A 22,522-nucleotide genomic window follows, 5' to 3' on the forward strand; every position below is an offset into this window, starting at 1 on the left:
AGTTTTCAGCACGCGGACAGCGACTCTTTATTCACTCTACTGACTTCAAGCAAAATAGCCGATTTATTAACTTTATTTTCTAGAAAAGCTGGAACAGATAGTAGGAGGCCATGGCGAACGCCCACCGGACGAACGTTCTGGTCACTTCGTGTTTGAAAACGCCGGTAGACCCGCACACCAAAGCCCCGTTAGCTTCCTACGAGAGGGAGAGAGTCCTGCCGTACACGGCTACAGGTCATATGGACAACCGGGACTACGAGAAGGAGGTAAAGACAACACAAATCACATTACTGAGTTTTAATTCTGCTGTGAAGCTACAGGTCGACTTTTACAACCTCAGCTTTTAGTTTGAAACGCCTTCAGAAGGACTGACGGCTGCTTTTACTGACACAAGCTAGCCCCAGCTAGCGTTAGCTAAGCCAGGTCTAACTAACAGCCTGGCAACTTCAAGTACAAGTTTCAGATAGCAGACATGGTAAGACAACCAACAATATAAATGGTTATAGATTTCCATGATAATGTTTCCTCACTAGGAAAGACAGTGAGGATGAAAAGTCAAATGATTGAATTTAATTAAAATCCCACTGTCTTCTAAAACAACAGGAAGTGTAATTTAGTCCAAATTTAGCCTCTGATATGATGAATTCATTGTTGTGCCAAAAACAAGCATTTTTAGCTCTGACAGAAGATCTGGATCAAAACTAGAATAATCCTCCCAAGTGTTTTTACGCTTCACTACATCACTGTCCATCCTAAATTAGTTGAATCACAATACTGCTTTTGAATTTAATGTGTTTTTCCCTTCCTTCCATATTACAATCCTGATTTAATAGAGTTGTTATGTTTTTCAGGGTAATTTGACTTAGTGTTTCGAGTTTCTGATCTTGTCCAGTTAACAGGCCGTTGACAGTTTGAGGTCAGTTTGTGGTGGAAGGGATTTGACCTGTAGAATTTGTTGGCCTGACTATTTCTGGACTTCCGTCTTGACTAGATTACCAGACGCCACATTCAGTTTATAATCCTAAACACTTAATTATCCTTTGGACAACAACACTGCCGTCCTTCCATGCAGGATCCTGCAGCATTTGTCCCATTTCGGTGAAGTTCTTGACAAACACTTCTTGACAATGTGAGCAGTTGAGCCAGACACCTGATGCAGGATGTGTGTAGGCTGAGCTCTTTCATGGTAAGCTGCTCTTTGTGCTCCACCATATGGCCCACGTCGCTGCTGCAGCAGGATAATAGGATTTAGTCCTGGAGGAGCCTGAGTGCTGCCGGCACCTTTCAGGCTACATTTCATGTCATGTTATATAAATCAGATCATGTATGAGTCAAATCACATACTGTTGTTAGTATGCTGCCCTGGTCAATAGCCCACTGTTACAAGTTGCTTAAGATTTAGATAGAAAATTACCACAGATTGGCAAATGAGCTTTACGTGACTTTTGACCTTTTCAGCTGGAGTATGAGGACTCAGGCTCTGATTTCTGTGATGAGGACTGTCTGAGGAAGGGCGGTCCTCTCATGATGACTGACTACAGAGCAGCAGGAGACCGCCTCGACCTGACTGAAATCTTCTTCTCCAACGAGGAGTACTACAGCAAGCTGGAGGAGCTGAAGAAGGCCCACCTCCGCACCATGGCTGAGCTGGAGAGCATGTATCGGCGAAAGCTGCAGCTCAAGTCCTTGGAGCCTCTGGACATGGCAATGCTGGACACGGGGCACAGGTGGGCGGCTTTTGGTCAAGATTGTGTAAGGAACTCATAATTGTGTTAGGTTTCTCATGTCTGTATGTTTGTCACACACAGAGAGGTTTTGAACATTTGCATGTCCTAAAATACAACAAAAAGACGAGGGTGTAGTGACGCAAATGTGAATCCTTGATCTTGCTCCTTTGGGCCTAAAGGGGGCGCTATATCAACATTTCATAGATATCATAAACATAGTTTCTTACTCACTGCATTACAGTATTTAGCCTTGTAGATTGTTTTCTTTTGTTTTATGTGTCCTGGGTTTTGAGATATTTACCTCTGAAACTTCTGCTGCCACTCCAGTATAATGGAGGTAAATAGACTTTTGTTTGAGCTGCTTAAAGTATTGAAAATGGCATTTGAAAAACTCAAGTGCAATGTGTCTTTTCAGAAATAATATCCCAGTTACTTTGGATAATCCACAAACCACTCTGTCAACAGTTTCCACAGGAACTATTAGAAAGTGTTGACAGTGAGGTCTCATCCAAAGCACCTGAGAATTGTTTGTGGAAAAACACATCGCTGTTGATTTTTTCTTTGTGCAGCACAAATGAAATCTCAGTGATGGATATCTCAAAACCTTAACAACACATATATACTTATCATATATACTTAATGTTAATTTATTAAAGATAGCACATTTTGTCCCATTTTTCTTTCAGAATGAACAGTTTACTTCATTGTGATTTGGTGAGTTTGAGAGAGTTTTCTGAGTATTGTGCTCATGTTAACATATCATTGATTTATTTGTTTTTGTTAGGCTACTGTGGTCGAACACCAGTCCAGCAGCGTCACGCCGTCTGAGGAAGTCGCACTCTGCTGTTGAACTCAGGAGGGGCTCCAGACAGTCAGACTCTTCAGATGAAGATGAAGCTGCCAGTAACGATGTGGAGAAAGGCCTGCTTTTCTCTCCTAAAGAACACATCAAGAACATGTGGCGGGACTTTAAGCTGTCCCCTCACAATCGCCCCCTGTCGTCCTCCTCGCTGCACAGCCTGACGGGGGACCGGAAGAGACCACAAAAGGGAAAAGGAAAGGCGAGGCGGGGGCACAAAGACAGAGAGCAGGAGCATTGGAAACACAGAGTGACCGTTCCAAAACCTTTCCAGATGATGCTGCGTGAGGCTGAGAAGCGAAAGCGTGGCATAAAGACACGTTCAGAGATCGAACAGGAGAACGCAGAGCTGCGACAGCAGCTAGAAGAACTGACAGAGTGCCAGAGGAAGTTCCGTGCGAGCCCCGTGCCGGCTCACGTTCACCTCCCGCTTTATGAAGAGCTGCAGGAGCGCAACGAGGAACGACGGCGATCAATGAGAGATCGAGAAGATCAGCATCTGCAGACCATCCAGAAGCCCTTCAGCTTCCTGGAGAGGGAGCGGCTGAAGAAGGAGCAGAAACAGCTGCGTCACCCACAACCATCCGACCAGGAGAAAGTCAAACCCTTCAAGGCCAAGCCTGTGCCCAAGGCAGTGTACGCAGCAGCATCAGGCGAGCACATGAAGGAGGAGCAGCTGTATCGGTCCATCAAGATACAGATGAGAGCTGAGGAGATGCTCCACAGCGCTTCAATGCCTCCCAGCATGCTCGCACGACGACTCAGCGAACGCAAGAAGACCAAAGACAGCAGCGCTGCAGCCGGAAGCGACGACGCCTTCTCCCACAGGCCCCAGATTAACAAAGAGGTACCTGACTTTGACGCCAGTTACAGACGCTTCCAGAAACACCTGGAGAAACAAAAAGAGGTGAAGCTAACGACTACATGCGAACCCTTTGAATTGAGGACGTCACAGATCACTTCGCACCGTGAACGCATCCTGGCCGACATCGAGAAGGAGCAGAGCAGTCCTCGGATGCTGCGCTGGCCGCACATCAGCCCCGGGTCAGCTCGGACGCCAAACTCAAGTCTCTGTTCGTCCCTCTCTGGAAGCCTGGAGCTCCTGCCTACCAAAGTCACAGATGCCACCAAAAAGCGCCATGAGGCCGTGAGGTACCATTTTAGGACTCCGAAGGCTTCCACCCTTTTAGTTGAGATAGAGACATCCTCAGAACTCAAATGTCCTGTTTAGAACATCAAAACCTCAACAGTTGCATCCTTGCAGTGTGCTTGCACCCCCACACCCGCTCCAAAACTGTTTTTACACCCTATAGCCGATTGTTTGACCCATATCCTCAACTATCTGCCCCCGCCCTCCCGAAGTCCCCATCCCATCCAAACCTTCCTGCACCTGTGACCAGACTGTCTCCCTGAGTAGAAAGGTGCTGGAGCAGAGGAAGAAGGCTGAGGAGGAGGAGGAGCAGTGGAAGGAAAGGCAGAAGCAGAGGGAGAAGAAGCTGCACAGGGTGGTGGTGAAACGAGCCCAGGCCAACGACCCCCACCTGGCTCTCTCACAGACGCACCAGACCAAACTCAAAGAATTCAGGTACCCTAAAAACAACTTGACCACAGCAAAGGGAGCTGAACTGTAGTTGAGTGGAACGGGACGATCCATAATTCTGTGTTCTCTGCAGGAAACAAGCGCTCCAGCGCAGGAAGGAGTACCGGCAGGAGATTAAACAGATGCAGCAGAGAGTGAAGGGGAGGCCGCTGCTGTTGGAGCAGGTTGCACAGGTGAACATCAACCATCACCCTAACCCATGACAAGTCAGCTGTCACCCATAACATCCAAACCAGACTTCTGTATGACCACATGTCCTAATATAAAGACACAAACACAGTGTCATTCCAGCTGATCGTGTGCCTTCACAAACAGCCTGAATGCCTTAATGCGGTAAAACATTTAAACAGAAGAACCGAGTAGCCAATGAATGAACACCAAACTAAAGGTTAAATGATGTTCCTGCATCAAACATACAGAAAACATACAGACCATTTGGATGTCAGAGGTGGATAGGGAAATTCTGACGAAATAAAGACTTTGAAATGATACTAATACAATACTTCATTCAAATAGCTCCTTTATTTATAGTACTACAAAGCGCTTTACGCATGAAAAGATGCCTAAAATCATTGAAACTAATACAATGTATACAACAGAGACGAGAAGACAAGCAATATAACTAGTTGAAACAAGAAATGTAAATTTGTATGTGAACAATAAAATTATAAACAATTACAAATCTCAGAAAATGTGGTTTTCAAATGAGATTTACATGAAGATAATGAGAAAAGAATCTGCCTTAAAACACAAGTTACTGCTGACATTTAGTTGTTGGGTAGATTTTTCTGTGAAAACAGAGACGCTGTAATGTGACAGTTATTTCCACCAACTTTATTTGAGTTGTTAAACGTCAGCTTTTGGTGTCATTCGCTCAGAATTGAAGAGAAACTGACGCTGACTGTAGCTAGAAGGCGTCTTTCATCACACAGGGGAAAATCAATTTACATCCCTGGGAGCAGCAAATATATCTGAATGCAGTGCAACCATTAGTTAAATTCAGGAAACAGTAGGAAATCACAGACTGAACTGAGTCAATTTGAGGTTGTAGTTCATTAACATTCCCTCTGAGTGTAACATTTCACTACCACAGGTGCTGGGATGCATGAATATCCCAAACTGATGAAATCCAGCACCGTAAGAGTATCTGAGTGTTATTTCTTTTCATAACAGTTTTGATTGCTTACTTTGTGAACGTGCTTTGATAACAGAGGAATGCCAAACAGGCAGCTGAGAAGCGCTACACAGACGCCCTGCATGGATGTGATCTGACTCAAGAGTTCATCAGCAGCAAGGCGGCCAGATCAGGATCTGCACGCAAAGCCTCCCCGTCCAGTGACAGCCAACAGAGGTATATCTGTGACGTCACTGCGGTGTTACTGACCAAGCCTGATGCTTTAAGCAATTAAGAAAACTATGATAGACACGAAACGTCTGGGAGGGACTGCAGTGAGCCATCTGGTCAATAACAAGTACATAAATACAAAAGGGGATTTAAATGTTAAGTTTAAATGTGTTGATTTCTAGAAGTGAGAGCACAAAACAAAGCACCAGTAAATCAGACATTTTATGTCATGAATTAGTGGGTTGCTCACAGCTTTATTAGATTTAGTTCTCGTTAATTAGTGGTAAATGTCTTCGTTTGTTGGTTTGTTGGTTGTATGTAAAGCATGTTTTACGCTACTTTGAAAAGAACAATGTAAAAAGGTTGTTAACTATGAATAAGAGGACAGCCATATTGAAGGGCTAATGGTGCATTTGTGTTCCTCTTGTTTGTTAGTGACCAAGAGGAGCCAGACATGGGATATGAACCTGTTCACTACAGAAAGGTCTTCCTGGGTGATGAAGACGTGGACGCAGATCCAGACGAAAGGGAAGGAGGGAGAGAGGAAGAGGAGAGCGACGAGGCTTCATCAAACCACCGTGATGGGGGGGACGCCGGCGATCACCACTCAGATCAGGATTATCATGGCGATGATCAACGCTATTCAGATGACTACTCAGACGATCATGAGAATTACTCGGACGACAGCGAGCATGATGCCGACGCTAGACAGCAGGAAGCAGGGGAGGGACGTCAGCAAACGTCATGATATAAGTGGCCGGCATCGCTGCAATGTTCAAAAAACTCTGAGCAAAACTGAACACATCATGAGGAGGAAGCTTCTTATTCCTGGAGTGATAAGATGTTATGTTTTATTGTAAATATTGTGCACATAAGAATGGAATATTTGAAATGTTTAACCTGAGGTGACGAGATTGATTGTGTCTGAGATCTCGTTCACTGTTCCCTACATAATAAACTCTCGTCAGTTTACTCTTCAGTGAGGAGTTCATTGAGATTATGGACACTTTTGAATCCTCATCATTTTGCATCATTACTGACTAATGTAATTTTACATAAATGTAATTGTGTGTTACTGATAATATTAACAATGGCTCCGTTCTATTCAGGGGTCCCGGGAAGCCACGACAGTAATATTCTATACAGTATTTACTCCATACTAATTGTCATAATATTCTGTTTTAGCGGTTAGTATACAAAATCAACTTACTTAACCATTTTCTGGTAACAGGAAATTATACAATATGTGCAACATCATTCATGTCGATCAAGCTGCAACTTTGGAATGTCACTGAAAATTAAACTTCACTTTTCTAAAGATTTAATAACGCTTTCTCAGTTTTTCCAAGATGTTTCTGGTACCTTCTCACCACCATTCACAATTCATCCAGTTCCTTTGCTATATAGGAGAATAGTGGACATCAACAAAAAAATAAAACAGCAGTATGCATACACTTTACTAAAAACCTGCTTAGAATTAGTATGTAGTATGGATTTGGGACACACCGCAGAAGCTACATGGAATTTGGCCGTTATTGTATTATTTACAGCTTTCCATTCCATCCACTGAGCTAACAGTTAGCATTAATAAATAATAATGTTTTTAGCAGTGTTTATGGCTTTCAGTTATTGGTTTTGGGATAATTACAGCACTATAGATAATATAGTATTTAATGACATACATGACCTCACAGATGTGAACTAATGTTTATTGATGTATGAAATACTTATTCATTGTTTTTTTTGTCATCATGACTTTGTTGATGTCACACTGGAGCATCTACAATAAAGCCACTTATTCAAAAACGACAACTCGTTTGATTTTGTTATGAATCTAAGGGATCTATTATTGTTTGGGGTCTGCGTGTTGATGTTCATGCTGCTCCGCATCAGAGGTCAAACTGGAGCAAACACAGAGGGAGGGAGGTTGAGCCAGATTGACAGCTCCACCCAGCCTATGACACAGCATTGACGACTGCACCGGCGCAACCAATCAGACGCTGAATGGGCGGGTACATAGTCCAAATTTTACGCGGCGCGCGACGGGCCGAAACACCGAGAATGAATATCCCGGTCTCAACCGGTTTCAACCGGTCCGTGGTTGGAAGCATGAGCTTAGAGGAAGAGCACACTTGCACGCATTAAAACATCTCTGCTCTCCAACAGTGTGTGCGAATAGAGCCAGAAATAAAAAGTAGACTCTTTCACTTCGCGATTATGACCCGGAATACCGCTCTAAGTTTGACTCCGTGAATCTGTGTTGTTAGCTTAGCTTAAATTAGCCAGCAGACCTGAACCATCATTGACTTTTCCATTAGCACGCTAAGTTGCTATTAGCATGGTGGGAGTCGACTGTAATCACTGAGAGCTAAAGAAAGATATGTTTCAGACTTGTTGAAGACAAGGAACCATAGGCTGTGGCAAACTGCGGAAAGCTTTTAATACATCGCCAAGAATCGATAAGTATCCGACGTAACGCTATTTTTTTAAATTGGCGCTGTTAGTGTCATCCGGGAAAGCTAACATTAGCTTTTGGCTATCGAAGGTTAGGAGCATTGTAACGTGTGCCATGAGATAACGTTGCGCCGTTGTTTTCAAGAGAGGATTAATATTTCGGTCTTCAGCTACTTAAGTGAACCAATACTTGTTTTCGACGAGCGGTCAGGACACACCAGGTAAGTTAAGCCCAGCATTAAACCTAACTTACCCATCGTGGGCTAACGTTAGCATCCGTCAGTTTCGAAAGTAAGGTGGTGTTTTTGTTTGGGGGTTAACTAACGGTTACTCAGACCAAACATGCTGCAGCGCATTGTGGCCGGGGGACGTGTATCTCCACGATCTGTTTTCCACTATTCCTGACGCATTATAATTGCTCTCTATAGCCGTGGAACATGTCTATCAGTCGGGTTGTGGTGAATGCAGCGCTACACCCAGTTAGCCAGGTGGGGGCGGTGTTTCAGCTTTTACCAGTTTATGATTTGTTTCAATGGGTGTCATAATTGGACCACGAGGGCTGCCCTGACACATTTTGGCTGAACAAGAATAACTTGTTTCTGACTAACTGCTATATAACGTGAAAGGGAAAGTAGCCATGCTTGTAATACCTAAATTCCTACTTCACCTTTCCAAATATTAATGCGTCTTGTTTGATTCCCCCAGTTTGTAATATAGTATTTTAAATATTACTATTCGAATATGAATACTCAAAGCTTTAGGTCTTAACGCTCCTCCTGTAATCTTCACCTGTATGTGTGTATTATTGGTATGTTTCGGTAGCTTTGTCACCAGGTGCTGCTGTGGTTGAAGTTTAAATCATTTCTCCTCCCCTCCTCTCAGAAGCTCTATGCCAGCAGAAATGACGATGTTGGCGGATCACCCAGCCAGACAGCTGCTGGACTTCAATCAGAAACTGGACATCAACCTGTTGGACAATGTTGTCAACTCCATGTACCACGACATTGGATCCCAGGTGAGGACTCCACTGTTGGCTTCCAGTGTGTGGATGGGATTCACATGTAGTTGGCGCAAAGCTGTGACATTTGATTATAAACAAGCCCCTCATGGGTTAAATGTATATTTGTTCAGTAACAAAAATGAAAAATGTGGTGCTAATCTTAACCATGCAGATATTAGGCCTGTAAACTGTTGGCTTTGTTGCTCTTTGTTAGCAACGAGTGGCCCAGGAAGTTCTCACCAACCTGAAGGACCATCCAGACGCCTGGACGAGGGTCGACACCATCCTGGAGTTCTCTCAGAACATGAAAACTAAAGTACGTACCTGACGCATACTGATCTGGTAGCGGAGAGCAGCTGCTTGTTGACAGTCTCTGAGGGCCAGTGTAATAATGCGAGCTGATGTTTATCAGTTTATCCACATCAGGGCAGTGAGGTTTGAGCTCCTCTGTTCTTGTTAGATGTTCTCCAGCTAATGAAGGGATACTGTGTTTAAATCTGTGGTTATCTGCACAATTATTTCTGCTGCATCTTTGGTGTGAGACATTTTGTTGTTGTGATGATATTATCATCAGTGATTTTCTGTTATTTTTGAGTTTCTCTTGGTGTCGCAGTTGTCTGTTATTTGTTCAGTTATGATGCTTGCTTATGCCAACTATCCATAGTTCTTCCCTTTTAGTACTCCAGTTGCAGCTGCTAGTAGTCCTAGATGCTGCAAATAGATTAGTTTTCAGCAGCTTGATATAGGGTAGATCTGTACTGTGTTGTATAAACAGCACTGTCATTTCCATTCATTCTAATGTACATTTTTGTGTAAGGATAATTACCAAAGGGGCAGGGATAGTCCAAAAAAATGGACGTAGATGGCGCACACAGTTCTGTTTATGTTCATGCGGCTGTACATGTATGACATCACCAGGGAGACTTTTTCAGAGCTGTAATACGTCTCAATTTTTCTCTCAGTATTATGCACTGCAGATTCTGGAGACAGTCATCAAAACACGCTGGAAGATTCTCCCAAGAAATCAGTGTGAAGGTCAGTTTAATGACATTAAAAAAACACAACGATGTTTTCTGTCTGAGATGTGTTGCTTGCCAGAGAAATGTTCTTTGCATTTTTCATGAAAACATTCGGATATATTTTCAGGCATCAAGAAATATGTTGTTGGGTTGATCATCAAGACTTCTTCCGATCCTGCAAACATGGAGGTGAGATTACATTAATGTAATATATTGAACTTTTCTTTTTCCTGCTCGATATTGAAGTCACTGTTTTTATGTTAATTTGCAGAAAGAGGGAGTGTACATTTCAAAGCTCAACATGATCCTCGTGCAGGTAAATAAACATTTGATTGTTTGACACTTAGTTCAAGAACAATGACTTGCATGATGTGATGAGGCTGGTGACACGGAGCTCTTCTTCTCTGGACCGGTGTAGATCCTGAAGCAGGAATGGCCCAAACACTGGCCCACCTTCATCAGCGATATTGTGGGAGCGAGTCGGACCAGCGAGAGCCTCTGTCAGAACAACATGATCATCCTCAAACTGCTCAGCGAGGAGGTTTTCGACTTCTCCAGCGGCCAGATGACCCAAGTGAAAGCCAAGCACCTCAAAGACAGGTAACTGATCAAAGTAAATGTGCTGTGACTTCTGTGGAGTGAAGAGTTGTTGGTACTTTTTGGTTGTCTGTTCCGTCCTCTACTGTAGAAAAATAGATAAATGGAAATCCAGGCACCAATTCAGGGTTAAAATCGGTCTTAATCCATATGGTGTCTGCCAGCTGAAGACATGACCTCTGATGATCCCTGTTCTCTCTTTCAGCATGTGCAACGAGTTCTCCCAAATATTCCAGCTGTGCCAGTTTGTGATGGTAAGACGAGGTTGACATCAGACCAAACAGTCCTCAGCTTCTGACTCTGAGGACACAATCCATTCTCATATGTACCCTCATCTTCTGTGTAGGAAAACTCCCAGAATGCCCCTCTGGTCCACGCCACGCTGGAGACTCTCCTCCGCTTCCTGAATTGGATTCCTTTAGGTTACATCTTCGAGACCAAGCTCATCAGCACTCTGGTCTACAAGGTAAACCAGCCAGTACTCATTCAGTAAATCCAGACTTTAGTGAAACATTTGTATAATTGGCCAAATCAAAATCAAATCATCATTATTGTCCATCAAAAGCTGATGGGAAGTCGCCTTTGAGGTGGACACAAACAAGTAAAAACACACCGTACACGGAGACTTAAAACAACTGTCATAAACAAAAGATAAATATGATTAATATGTTAATATGGCAATGCAAGAAGAGGCACAACAGATTTTCACATGGACTGGATACTCCCATAGATTTAATTTCTTTCTTCTTCTTCTTTTAAATTAAGATTAAAGGTAATACGTTCAAAGTAATCAGAATTATTTATTCTGTATAGTATATATATACAGCATGTTCTGTTTGTGTGATCACCTCCACTGAGAAGGTCCTCTCACAAAGGCGCTCTTACATTGGTTCATCCTGCAGGAGCGTAACAAACAGAGGAATAGTGTTGTTGAACGCTCCCTGTTTGTTTACACCTGGTTGCTTCAGCAACTTGGCCAGGGAGCGTTCACACATTGATTATTGTGTGGTGTATCAGCATTGAATATTCCCAAAATCTACAAATCTTTGGGGAACATGTTGATTTAGTTGTAAAATAATTTGCCACAAATTTGATAATGGATTAAAGGTTTGAATCATTTACTGGTTTCAGCTTCTCGTATGTAAGGACATGCTGCTTTTCCGTGAACTGAATATCTTTGGGGCAGTTTTAAGGCGTCGCCCTGAGCTCTTGGAAATTGTGATGGACGTTTTTTTCTTAAGTCTTTACAATTTATTGACCAGGCCATTAACTGATGAAAGAAAACAATAAACATTATCTTAATTTAGTCTGCATTTTTTCACACTGTGAACTAATGAATCCTGAGCCGCAGTCGGGGCTGTTCATCAGTAGGTAGATGGACGTGAACACAGACGGGACAGTTAAACAGGCCGTTCAGCGCTGATCTGACTTGTTTTATTCGTCTGTTTTCAGTTCTTGAACGTGCCCATGTTTCGCAACGTGACGCTTAAATGTTTGACGGAGATCGCCGGAGTCAGCGTCAACCAGTACGAGGAGCAGTTTGTCAACCTGTTTACCCTCACCATGTGCCAGCTCAAACAGGTACACACACACACACACACACACACACACACACACACACAATCATTTTGAGTGGTGCTTAAGTTAATTGCACTTAGTATGATTACACACACGCACACTTACATGTTCCCACTCTGTTATTACACACACAAACACACGCTTTCTGCAAACCTCCTCCCACCACGCACACACACACACACACACACACACACACACACACACACACACACACACACACACACACACACACACACACACACACACACACACAGTGCAGTACATAAAGTGTGTAGGCAGCACAATCTCTGTTATTACACACACACACACACACACTTGTCAGGCAGTGTAAGCAGTTTTCGGTGTGTCCACTGTTATTACAAATAGACACAAACAACACGTCTGAGTGATGGGACAGCGGAGTGGAACACTTTGTATTTGTTTTTAAATTTTGTTTGTTTAATAGTATTGTTTGTTAAGAGAATCCTATATTCATCATGCGGTTTTGGTCCCATTGATCTTCCTCAGCTTACTGTATATACAGACTTAGCTGACACAGGTGTGGCAGCCCCCGACACACGGAACCTTTACAGACCGCCTGAGGCTAAACAGACGACGAGCAACTGGAAAATACTTTCCAGAAGTCTGTAACATGATACATTAACAGGACTGTGTGCAGACAACCAGAATCCATATTTCTGTTTTAGCAGAAGGGTTTTCTTGGTTAACGTGTCTGTGGAGAGTTTCTCCTCTTAACAAGAATTTGAATTCTGACGTTTTGTTTCTTAGTTTCAGATCTTGATGGTGAAAGTTCATTCTTGACTTTAGAAACTGTATTTTGACAAGTAACATCTTGCCTCAAGGTTCACTTACCGTTTTTTTTTTCTGGAAGCATTTAACCCCATTTCATGGTCTTTCTCTCCACATAGTGTTAGCGGGGTTGCTTTTAGTTTTAGATGAAATGGTTTTCTTGGGTGGTCTCATGGCTCCGCATTTTAAGACTAAATCTATTTACAGTAACTGTACTGTCCTCAAACAAAACACACTGGATGCAATTAGGGCACAGCAGTCAGAGTGTAAATAAATAAAAGTAATGTTTTGTCGTCTGGTCAGATGCTGCCTTTGAACACTAACATCAGAATGGCCTACGCCAACGGGAAGGATGACGAGCAGAACTTCATCCAGAACCTCAGCCTGTTCCTCTGCACCTTCCTCAAAGAACACGGCCAGCTCATCGAGAAGAGACCCAACCTGCGAGAGACGCTCATGGAGGTAGGGGGACGAGATGGACCCCCCTCAGTTCGTCAGAAAAGGGGGGTTTCATTACAGAAAGACATTTCTGTTCAAATTGAGATTTGTTTCTCATGTGGAAAGGTGAACTTAGGTCAGTCCAGGTCAGTAAACAAATCTACAACTCAGCTGGTGGCTTTTTTGTGTTTTCCGCCTCTGCTTTAGTTGTGAGAAAGAACCCTCCCCCTCATATTCAGTGACTTCCCTGCCTCCCCCCTGTGTTTCCTTCCCTGTGGTGTCCTGATTAAACCTTTGCAGTGACATACATTTGGGACCGATTACAGTGGGAAGGACCATCTTTCCTGTGGCTGTTTGTCCACTTGTATGAGCTCCGTTGACAACAGAAGAGGAAAAGGCAGCAAGAGTCTGTGTAGCAACTGTTCATTTGGTATTTTGTGTTGTTAGATGGAAAACACACTTATGTACTTAATATTAAACACTAAAGGTCTCCATAGGATGGAGTGAGGCAGTAAGAAATAAAGTACAATAAACGTTCTGTACTGGGCAGCGATAGTACCTGGTACCAGTAAGTAAAGCCACGTTTCTCTGTCTCATAACATTTGTTCAGACGAGCGTAAAGGGAGTCATCTGTGTGTCTAAATTAGCAGATATTGGTGTGAACGTTCTTCCTTCACATGAAGCCAGGTGTCGCAGTAGAAACACGACCCAACAAACTCCAGTGATTTTAAGTTGTTCTATACTCCTCTTTGCAACAGAATAAGTAAATTGCTTGTACTCTTATCGCTTCATCCTAAAGGAAATGTTTTGTGGTGGTGTAACCCATGCTGTAACACTGTTGTGTGACCTCACCACACCTTGCTGCGCCCTCAGGCCCTGCACTACATGCTGCTGGTGTCGGAGGTGGAGGAGACGGAGATCTTCAAGATCTGCCTGGAGTACTGGAACCACCTGGCAGCAGAGCTCTACAGAGAGAGTCCCTTCTCCACCTCCAGCACCCCGCTGCTGTCTGACGTCCCGCCTCGCAGACACCTCTACCTGCCTGTGCTCTCACAGGTAGGCCTGCAGCTGTTTATACTTTTCATTAATTAACTAATCTGCAGAGCATTTTTTCAGTTAAACGAATAAGTATTATTATTAGTATTATGCTTATTTAAACCCAAAGATATTACATTTACTATCACATGAGAGTTGTGGATTAATGGTATTTAAAGTTAGTTAAAATAAGTCTATAAAAATAATGATTATCTTCTGCCTTTGTCAACATAATACACACACATATATATATATATATATATATATATATATATATACACGTATTGAATGCAAACATTTAGAGATGACTGATAATTTGCTGTCACTTTAACACAGTACTTAAACATGCTTTGATCAGTTGGCTCAATAAGAGGCTGTCTGGCTCTCACATCCAGTTTGTTCCTCCTCCTCCTCCTCCTCCTCCTCCTCCTCCTCCTGTAGGTGCGTCTGCTGATGGTGAGCCGCATGGCCAAACCCGAGGAGGTTCTGGTGGTGGAGAACGACCAGGGAGAGGTGGTCCGGGAGTTCATGAAGGACACGGATGCCATTAACCTTTACAAGAACATGAGGGAGACTCTTGGTAAGTGAATACATGTCTGTGGTGATAAATACACGGTTCTGTTTAAGATATAAGAATATATATTCTTTGAATGTGAAGTTTTAAGTGTTTCCCAGGTAAATTATTATTGACGTTGGCAGAGTTTGCTTAGTCCTATATTGACCCATACATGTCTTACACTGGATATGTTTACATTCTGTTCCCACGCCAGTTACTTCAGTATAACTGGGAGTAAATTTGAACTCTGATGATAAGAAACACATTTAAATTGTCTGGTTTCACATCGGCTTTCTCTACTGTTGGATCTAAATTCCCCTACACTGGATTTGAACTGCTGAGTCAGAGGGAGGAATTCATATTTATTACACTGTTAATTAATGGCAACCAAAAAAATTAGAACTGTGTCAACATAGCACACACACAGAACAAGTGAGCTAACATGACCAGTAGCGGAGTTTGTATTTCTCACACACACACCATGGACTCATCGGTCTCTCTCGGTGTCTGCAGTGTATCTGACCCATCTGGACTACGCCGACACTGAACGCATCATGACAGAGAAGCTCCACAACCAGGTGAACGGCACCGAGTGGTCGTGGAGGAACCTGAACATGCTCTGCTGGGCCATCGGCTCCATCAGCGGGGCGATGCACGAGGAGGACGAGAAGAGGTTCCTGGTCACCGTCATCAAGGTGGGGACACACACAGACGCAGATATTATATTATACTGGCGGTAAAACCCAGTGTAATTTAATTATCCGACTCCTGCTGAGTCCAGTTCTTGAGCATTTCTCCCAACCAGCAGTTATGTGTGTGTTGAACTGTGACCAATGTTCACTGTGTGTGTGTGTGTGTGTGTGTGTGTGTGTGTGTGTTATGTCCTCAGGACCTGCTTGGCTTGTGTGAGCAGAAAAGAGGGAAGGACAACAAGGCCATCATAGCGTCCAACATCATGTACATTGTGGGCCAGTATCCTCGCTTCCTCCGAGCCCACTGGAAGTTCCTCAAGACTGTTGTCAACAAGCTGTTTGAGTTCATGCACGGTGAGAATCTGGAAGAGACCAGATCGGATCCTTTTACTTAAATCTTTCTCTAAAACAAACTGTGCTGTGTGATTCTGATTAACAAAGGTTCAGATTTGGTATTTCCTCAAAGTGTCGCTGTTATTTGAATTGTGATTAACGCATGAACGCTGTCTGTCAGTGGATGAGGCTTATCATGATTTTGTGTGGTTTATCCTCCTCTTGGTCACGCAGAGACCCATGACGGTGTGCAGGACATGGCGTGTGACACCTTCATCAAGATCGCCCAGAAGTGCCGGCGGCATTTTGTCCAGGTTCAGGTGGGCGAGGTGATGCCTTTCATCGACGAGATCCTCAACAACATCAACACCATCATCTGTGACCTGCAGCCACAGCAGGTCAGTCCTGTTTCTGACCTTTTGTTACATTATTTGTAAGACTTTTTTGGTCGACAGCGACGTTGTTAGCGCTGTGTGAAGGACTCAGATTAACTCTGCCCCTCGTCTCCGCAGGTTCATACGTTTTATGAGGCCGTTGGCTACATGATTGGAGCTCAGACAGACCAGGCAGTTCAGGAGCTTCTGATAGAGAAGTACATGTTGCTGCCTAACCAGGTGTGGGACAGCATCATCCAGCAGGCCACCAAGGTGAGGACAGATTATAAGCCACTGATGTGTCCTTAATGTCCTCAAATGTTGTCATTTAATGCAGCCTGCAGCCACTGAAAATGGCTACTTATGCTAAATTGTGAACTCTCGGCTGCAGAACGTGGACATCCTGAAGGACGCGGAGACGGTGCGTCAGCTGGGCAGCATCCTGAAGACAAACGTCAGAGCCTGTAAAGCTGTTGGTCATCCCTTTGTTGTCCAGCTGGGACGAATCTACCTGGACATGCTCAACGTCTACAAGTGCCTGAGTGAAAACATCTCCTCGGCTGTTCAGACCAACGGTCAGTTCCTGTGTGTGTGTGCGTGTGTGTGTGTGTGTGTTAAGGTGACTGGTAGTAAATGCAAGATGTTGGTAATCTTCTATGAAAACATGATTTACGAAGCTCTTCTTGGGTCTAAAAGGAGTGGAAAACAAAGAATGAATGAAAGGAGAATGAAAGGAGAATGAGGCTCCTGTCACTGCTCTGACAGCATAATTAAACCACCACAAAACCTGCCAAGACCCACTGATTTCATGAGCATATTTAAGACCTGGGCTCTTTCCAGCTCGCTACACAAAATATATGTGGTAGAGCTGGGCCACATGGAAGAAATATGTCATTATACTGGAGCCAAGATGAAATGGCCTCACAAAAAGATCTTCCTAATCATAATTTTGACTGTATTTTCTCTCTTCACTTCAAGACTTCAAATGGATCATATCATTTAAGACCTAATTTTAGTTTTAGTAGTTTTATGTGCAGGTTTCATTAGCTCCTATTTAACAGACGTCTTCAGCCATTTAGGTTTCTTGCTTTTTTGAAAGCGTCTATAACTCATTTTACACCAATGTATCAGATGACAAAGTGAAAACAATGGTAGTGATGAACCTACAGAGGATTATCAGCTGAATCTGCAGCTCCCCCCGGCTTCACAGAGCTCTATAGCGAGTTTCAGCTCATTGTTGAGCTGTCGGGTGGGTTTTTTGGTTCACTCTCATCAGTCTAATGTCGTACAAGGCGGCTGCTTTCAGCAAAGAAGAAGCTACTGTACACGGCATGCTCAGCAGCAGACAGACACAGTTAGAGACGAGCTGCTGAACATAGTGAATCATTTAGCAGCTAAAGAGACAGATGTTTCCCTCAGGAGGTGGTGGAGACCAGAACCAGAGCTAACAGAGAGAGAAGACTGGACACAAACAAGACTCCAAATGAACACTTGCGTTGCTCCGTAACTACTGGATGTATAAATGCGCAGCTGTGATGGTATGTCAATGCCAGTTTTTTCTCATTTATACAGGTGAGATGGTGACCAAGCAGCCTCTGATCCGGAGCATGAGGACGGTAAAGAGAGAGACATTGAAGCTGATCTCAGGCTGGGTCAGTCGCTCCAACGACCCTCAGATGGTGAGCCAGTGAATTCTGTAATGGAAGAACGTGTTTATATTTAAATCTGGGTTTGTAAAGACTTGTACTTGCAGTGTTCCACAGAAAGCATCCTCAGTAGTGCTGCAACAACACAGTGAAAACATAACCAGTGCTTCTCAGACACGATATACATCATGTTTAGAAGTAAAAGCTGAAGTTAAGAAATGTTTTCAGTTCTGCGACCTGCTCTGTAACTCTAACAGGAACCAGAACATGGACTAACAAAGAAATCTAAACTACAAATGTCCCCCCAAAAACTATTGGATCCACATTGAAAACTTTTTTTTTTTTTAACCTTTTTGATTCCAAACCATTTCTCACTGACTTATTGACACGTGTCAACTGGTAAAGATGGGTTTTAACAAGGTTTTATCTCGACTAAATCATGTCAAAGTCAAAATGTCTGAGAATGGAAGTATTTGAATGTAGTAGGTTCTTATTTTACAGCACCTAATGAGGGGATGGTTTGGGTCCATGTCCACTCTTTAAGTCGTTAATGGTACATTCATAGAAATTGGGATGATGGGTCTGTCAACATGTTTGTGTTGTTCTGTGGTCCAGGTGGGAGAGAACTTTGTGCCCCCCCTGCTGGAGGCGGTGCTCATCGACTACCAGAGGAACGTCCCGGCCGCCAGAGAACCAGAGGTCCTCAGCACCATGGCAACCATCGTCAACAAGCTGGGAATCCACATCACCGGAGAAATCCCCAAGATCTTTGACGCCGTCTTTGAGTGCACTTTGAACATGATCAACAAGGTTGGTGTTTAATCGCACCTGGTACCTGGTAGTGAAACGCAGCAAAAATGTGAAGTTACAGACTTTAACTCTGTGTTGTTTTCCTTCTGTGCCGTCAGGACTTTGAAGAATTCCCAGAACACAGAACCCATTTCTTCTACCTCCTTCAAGCCGCCACCTCCCAGTGCTTCCCAGCCTTCCTGTCCATCGCCCCGGCCCAGTTCAAACTGATCCTAGACTCCATCATCTGGGCCTTCAAGCACACGATGAGGAATGTGGCCGACACAGGTCTGAACTGGCATCGACTCGTGTTTTCAGATAGAGTCCACACAAATACAGAGAAGCTAGAACAGTCATTGAATTCAAATACTGACGTTGTCTCAATACTGGCTTTGTCAGTCTAGAGCAGCTTTTTTATAGCTATGTTTGAACCTTTAATAAGTGAAAAAACAAACTAAAACACCTCAAATTTAAACATAGAACATGGCTTCAATTTGATGCCTTTTAAATGTAAATTATGCCTTTTTAGATGTTAAAGACAAAAACAACTCACTTGAGTGGCAGCTAGACATTCTTTCTTCAGACGATGTTTCAGATTGACAAACATCTTCTTCTTCCATCTACAAACAATAGAATAACTCCTTTAGTTCAGAGAGGTCAATAATAACGCCAGATTATGGTTAGGAATTACTAATTATATTGTAAGAAATGATGCAGCAGCAAGTCATTTGTTAGAGTCGGTCTTTGAGCACGTGTTGTCACTGGCCTGCAAGCAATAAATCTTTGAAAAGTTGCACAACTGTATCACCCAGAATAATGTGAGACAGCTGATACGAGTTAGGTTGACGTGTAAGAGCAGTTTTCGTATCTGTGTTGGTCTAATGAGCGTCTCCTCGTCTCCTGCAGGTCTGCAGATCCTGTACACTCTCCTGCAGAACGTGTCTGGAGAGGAGGCAGCTGCACAGAGCTTCTACCAGACGTACTTCTGCGATGTCCTGCAGCACATCTTCTCTGTGGTCACTGATACCTCTCACACTGCAGGTAAAGAGACGGACCTGGTGGCATCTGGCTGTGTGAAGATATATTCTAACCCTGTTCGATGTTTCTCAAAACTCAAAATATACTTTATTAATATGTAAAATAGAATTTATCGTCTTCTCTAATGTTAGAAGTAACTCTGAGGTTTTAACAACTTTTATTAAACATCCTCAACACATAAATAATCAAGTAAACTTGAAGTTCATGTGACAAAAACTGCTTCCTCCCTGTCTGCAGGTCTGACCATGCACGCCACCATTTTGGCCTACATGTTCAACCTGGTGGAGGAGGGGAAGGTCAGCGTTGCTCTGAGCGCCGCCAGTCCTGCCAACAACCAGGCGCACATCCAGGAGTACATCGCCAACCTGCTGAAGACGGCCTTCCCCCACCTGCAAGAGTAAGTAGGCTTCATCCTCGTCAGGTGAACCACAGTGGGACTACGTGACCTGTGTGTGTTTGGTTATGGTTTCCAGGTATTCCGTGCTTTTTACACAAACACATGGGGATTAAAGGAAAACAAATTCAGCCACAGGAGCTTCAATAGACCAGAATGCACTTACACCATAAAACACAGCATCTGCGATCATAGACATATCCCGAGAGTTTGAGTTTTTAGTCCCAAAACCTGGAAGTGAGTCAGCACTTTGATTTATGCAGAAAATAAGGTCTGAGGCCAAACACTGAGAGAGAGTCTTGCGCTTTAAGGATTAGCGTTATATAATGGTAACCATGTGGTTAAAAAATTATAGCATGTCTTCACTGCTTCAGATTATTTTGAACATTGAAAATGGAACTGCAGATGCAGTAAGTTGTCACTCCTCCTTTGCTAATTGAATGTCTTGTCTTCAGTGCCCAGGTGAAGGTGTTTGTAACGGGTCTGTTCAGCCTGAATCAGGACATCCCCGCCTTCAAGGAGCACCTGAGGGACTTCCTGGTGCAGATCAAGGTGAGTGTCCAGAGGAAGTGGTTAACACCTGCACCTGAAAACAGACCAGGGAAGACAGCTTAATGGTGCTTAATTTTGGGGGGAAAGTGGCAGTGTAAAGTGATTTTTGGTCATCACAGTAATGCCTTAGATACTCTGCAGCAGCTGATTTCACTGATGGAGTCGCTTTAGACAATATGTGAAAGGGTTACATAACGTTTTATAGACTGCATGAATATTGTGTGATAGAATTGTAACAAAGCATATTGATAAATGAAAGGGCAAAGCAAAAAGGTCGTGATATATAAAAACATCAGACGACACCAAATCAACTCGTCTGAGCCTCCGTCAAAAATGTAAACAATAATTCTGGACTTTGATCAAAATAAATGCAAGATAATGCTTTATTTAACAAGTGGCAACACTTGTTTAAGCTCAGGGACATTATTACTTGTTCATGTTTGTAAATCAACAAAGGAATCACAAACTAATCTGATTGGAAGCACTTGAAAGCCACAGCCTGCGTCAGAACTGCGATTATTTTAGCTTTTGAGTGGAGAGTTTGAGCAGGTCACGTCTGCCTCTGTGGGAAAATGTCAGTTTGGCCAGCCTGAACCCTAAAGCCTAAAGCCTGGTGTGAGCGCCGCTGAGCCTCTGCTTGTGTGGTCCTGCAGGAGTTTGCTGGCGAGGACACGACGGACCTGTTCCTGGAGGAGAGAGAGACGGCTCTGCGCCAAGCCCAGGAGGAGAAGCACAAGCTCCAGATGTCCGTGCCCGGCATCCTCAACCCTCACGAGCTGCCGGAGGAGATGTGCGACTGAAGCAGCGGCAGCGTGTACAAAACAGCTCTGAAGGGGGAAAGGTCAAGAGAGAGCAAGGACGCTTCCTGTTGATGAATTGTTTTCTTTTCAAGTGTGTTCGTGTGCGAGTGTGTGTGTGTTTTGAAAAGAGAATGAGGGGCCAGAGGAAGGACCCCAGCACTCGGTTGTACGTCGACCAAATCAATGTCAATATGTAAATGAGAATCGTCCCCCTGACCCCCCTCAACCCTGGCGCAGATTCTTTTTTTTTCTTTTTTTTTGTTTCCTACAAACATATTTTATACAAAGGTTTTTTTGTGTAACATGCCATCTTTTGTTAATTCTTTGCTAGTTGAAGCTTTGTGTTTGGCCATACGGTTCTTTTACACCTGCATGAAGTTGGAAGAATTCAAGGTTACTTTTAATCCCTCTTCACCCCCTTCGATTCACCTCCTCTCCCACTTGTTAATATGTAATATATAATGTTGAAACACTTGCAATGGTTAGTTGACGGATTGCTCTGGTTTCAGAAGTGCCATGTGCATGGTGCAGGACGAATGTGATGCTCAAGGGGTAGACATGTACTTCCTTGCTTCCTTTGTTGTCTTGTTTTGGTTTGTCAGTGTGTTTATTGTTTTTTTTTTTCTTTTACTCTGGCTCTCTGATTGAGTCGGAGCTTCAGTTGGACCGCTCTGCGTTTGGATGAGAAGGAAGGCTGTGTGCATATCATCCTGTTTGTAAAGCTGTCTTAGTACTCTGAGAATATAAAGTTGGCTATTTTTACAAAAAATGTCTGTGTGACTCTGCTTCTTACCCAAAGCCCTGAAGGTTACGGAAAGCCAAGAAAAGACAAAGAATGTCACTGCTTGGCTTCCAGGACCTGACGGGTTATTGTAAATAACTGTTGATGGAAATGGTTCCCAAACTG

The 22,522-nt window shown here is 43.5% G+C and overlaps 2 protein-coding genes across 2 annotated transcripts; both read left to right on the forward strand.

The window, feature by feature from the left end:
• The first annotated feature begins 110 nt into the window (after window positions 1-110).
• Window positions 111-6,279, forward strand: fam161a (FAM161 centrosomal protein A). The gene is made up of 7 exons (XM_070915376.1): window positions 111-266; window positions 1,459-1,727; window positions 2,512-3,738; window positions 4,004-4,171; window positions 4,260-4,359; window positions 5,398-5,537; window positions 5,967-6,279. The coding sequence occupies exons 1-7, from the start codon at window positions 111-113 to the stop codon at window positions 6,277-6,279; spliced, it is 2,373 nt and encodes a 790-aa protein (XP_070771477.1).
• Window positions 6,280-8,141: 1,862 nt separating this feature from the next.
• Window positions 8,142-22,378, forward strand: xpo1a (exportin 1 (CRM1 homolog, yeast) a). Its single transcript, XM_070915422.1, has 25 exons — window positions 8,142-8,206; window positions 8,868-9,000; window positions 9,200-9,301; window positions 9,948-10,020; window positions 10,132-10,193; window positions 10,276-10,320; window positions 10,423-10,604; window positions 10,807-10,855; window positions 10,948-11,067; window positions 12,054-12,182; window positions 13,272-13,430; window positions 14,280-14,462; window positions 14,883-15,021; window positions 15,511-15,692; window positions 15,887-16,043; window positions 16,257-16,420; window positions 16,535-16,669; window positions 16,788-16,971; window positions 17,969-18,075; window positions 18,658-18,852; window positions 18,951-19,119; window positions 19,738-19,872; window positions 20,107-20,266; window positions 20,719-20,815; window positions 21,469-22,378. The coding sequence occupies exons 2-25, from the start codon at window positions 8,875-8,877 to the stop codon at window positions 21,613-21,615; spliced, it is 3,201 nt and encodes a 1,066-aa protein (XP_070771523.1). The 5' UTR covers window positions 8,142-8,206; window positions 8,868-8,874; the 3' UTR covers window positions 21,616-22,378.
• Window positions 22,379-22,522: the final 144 nt, after the last annotated feature.

The sequence above is a fragment of the Enoplosus armatus genome, chromosome 2 (assembly GCF_043641665.1).
Source record: "Enoplosus armatus isolate fEnoArm2 chromosome 2, fEnoArm2.hap1, whole genome shotgun sequence".
NCBI lineage: Eukaryota > Metazoa > Chordata > Actinopteri > Centrarchiformes > Enoplosidae > Enoplosus > Enoplosus armatus.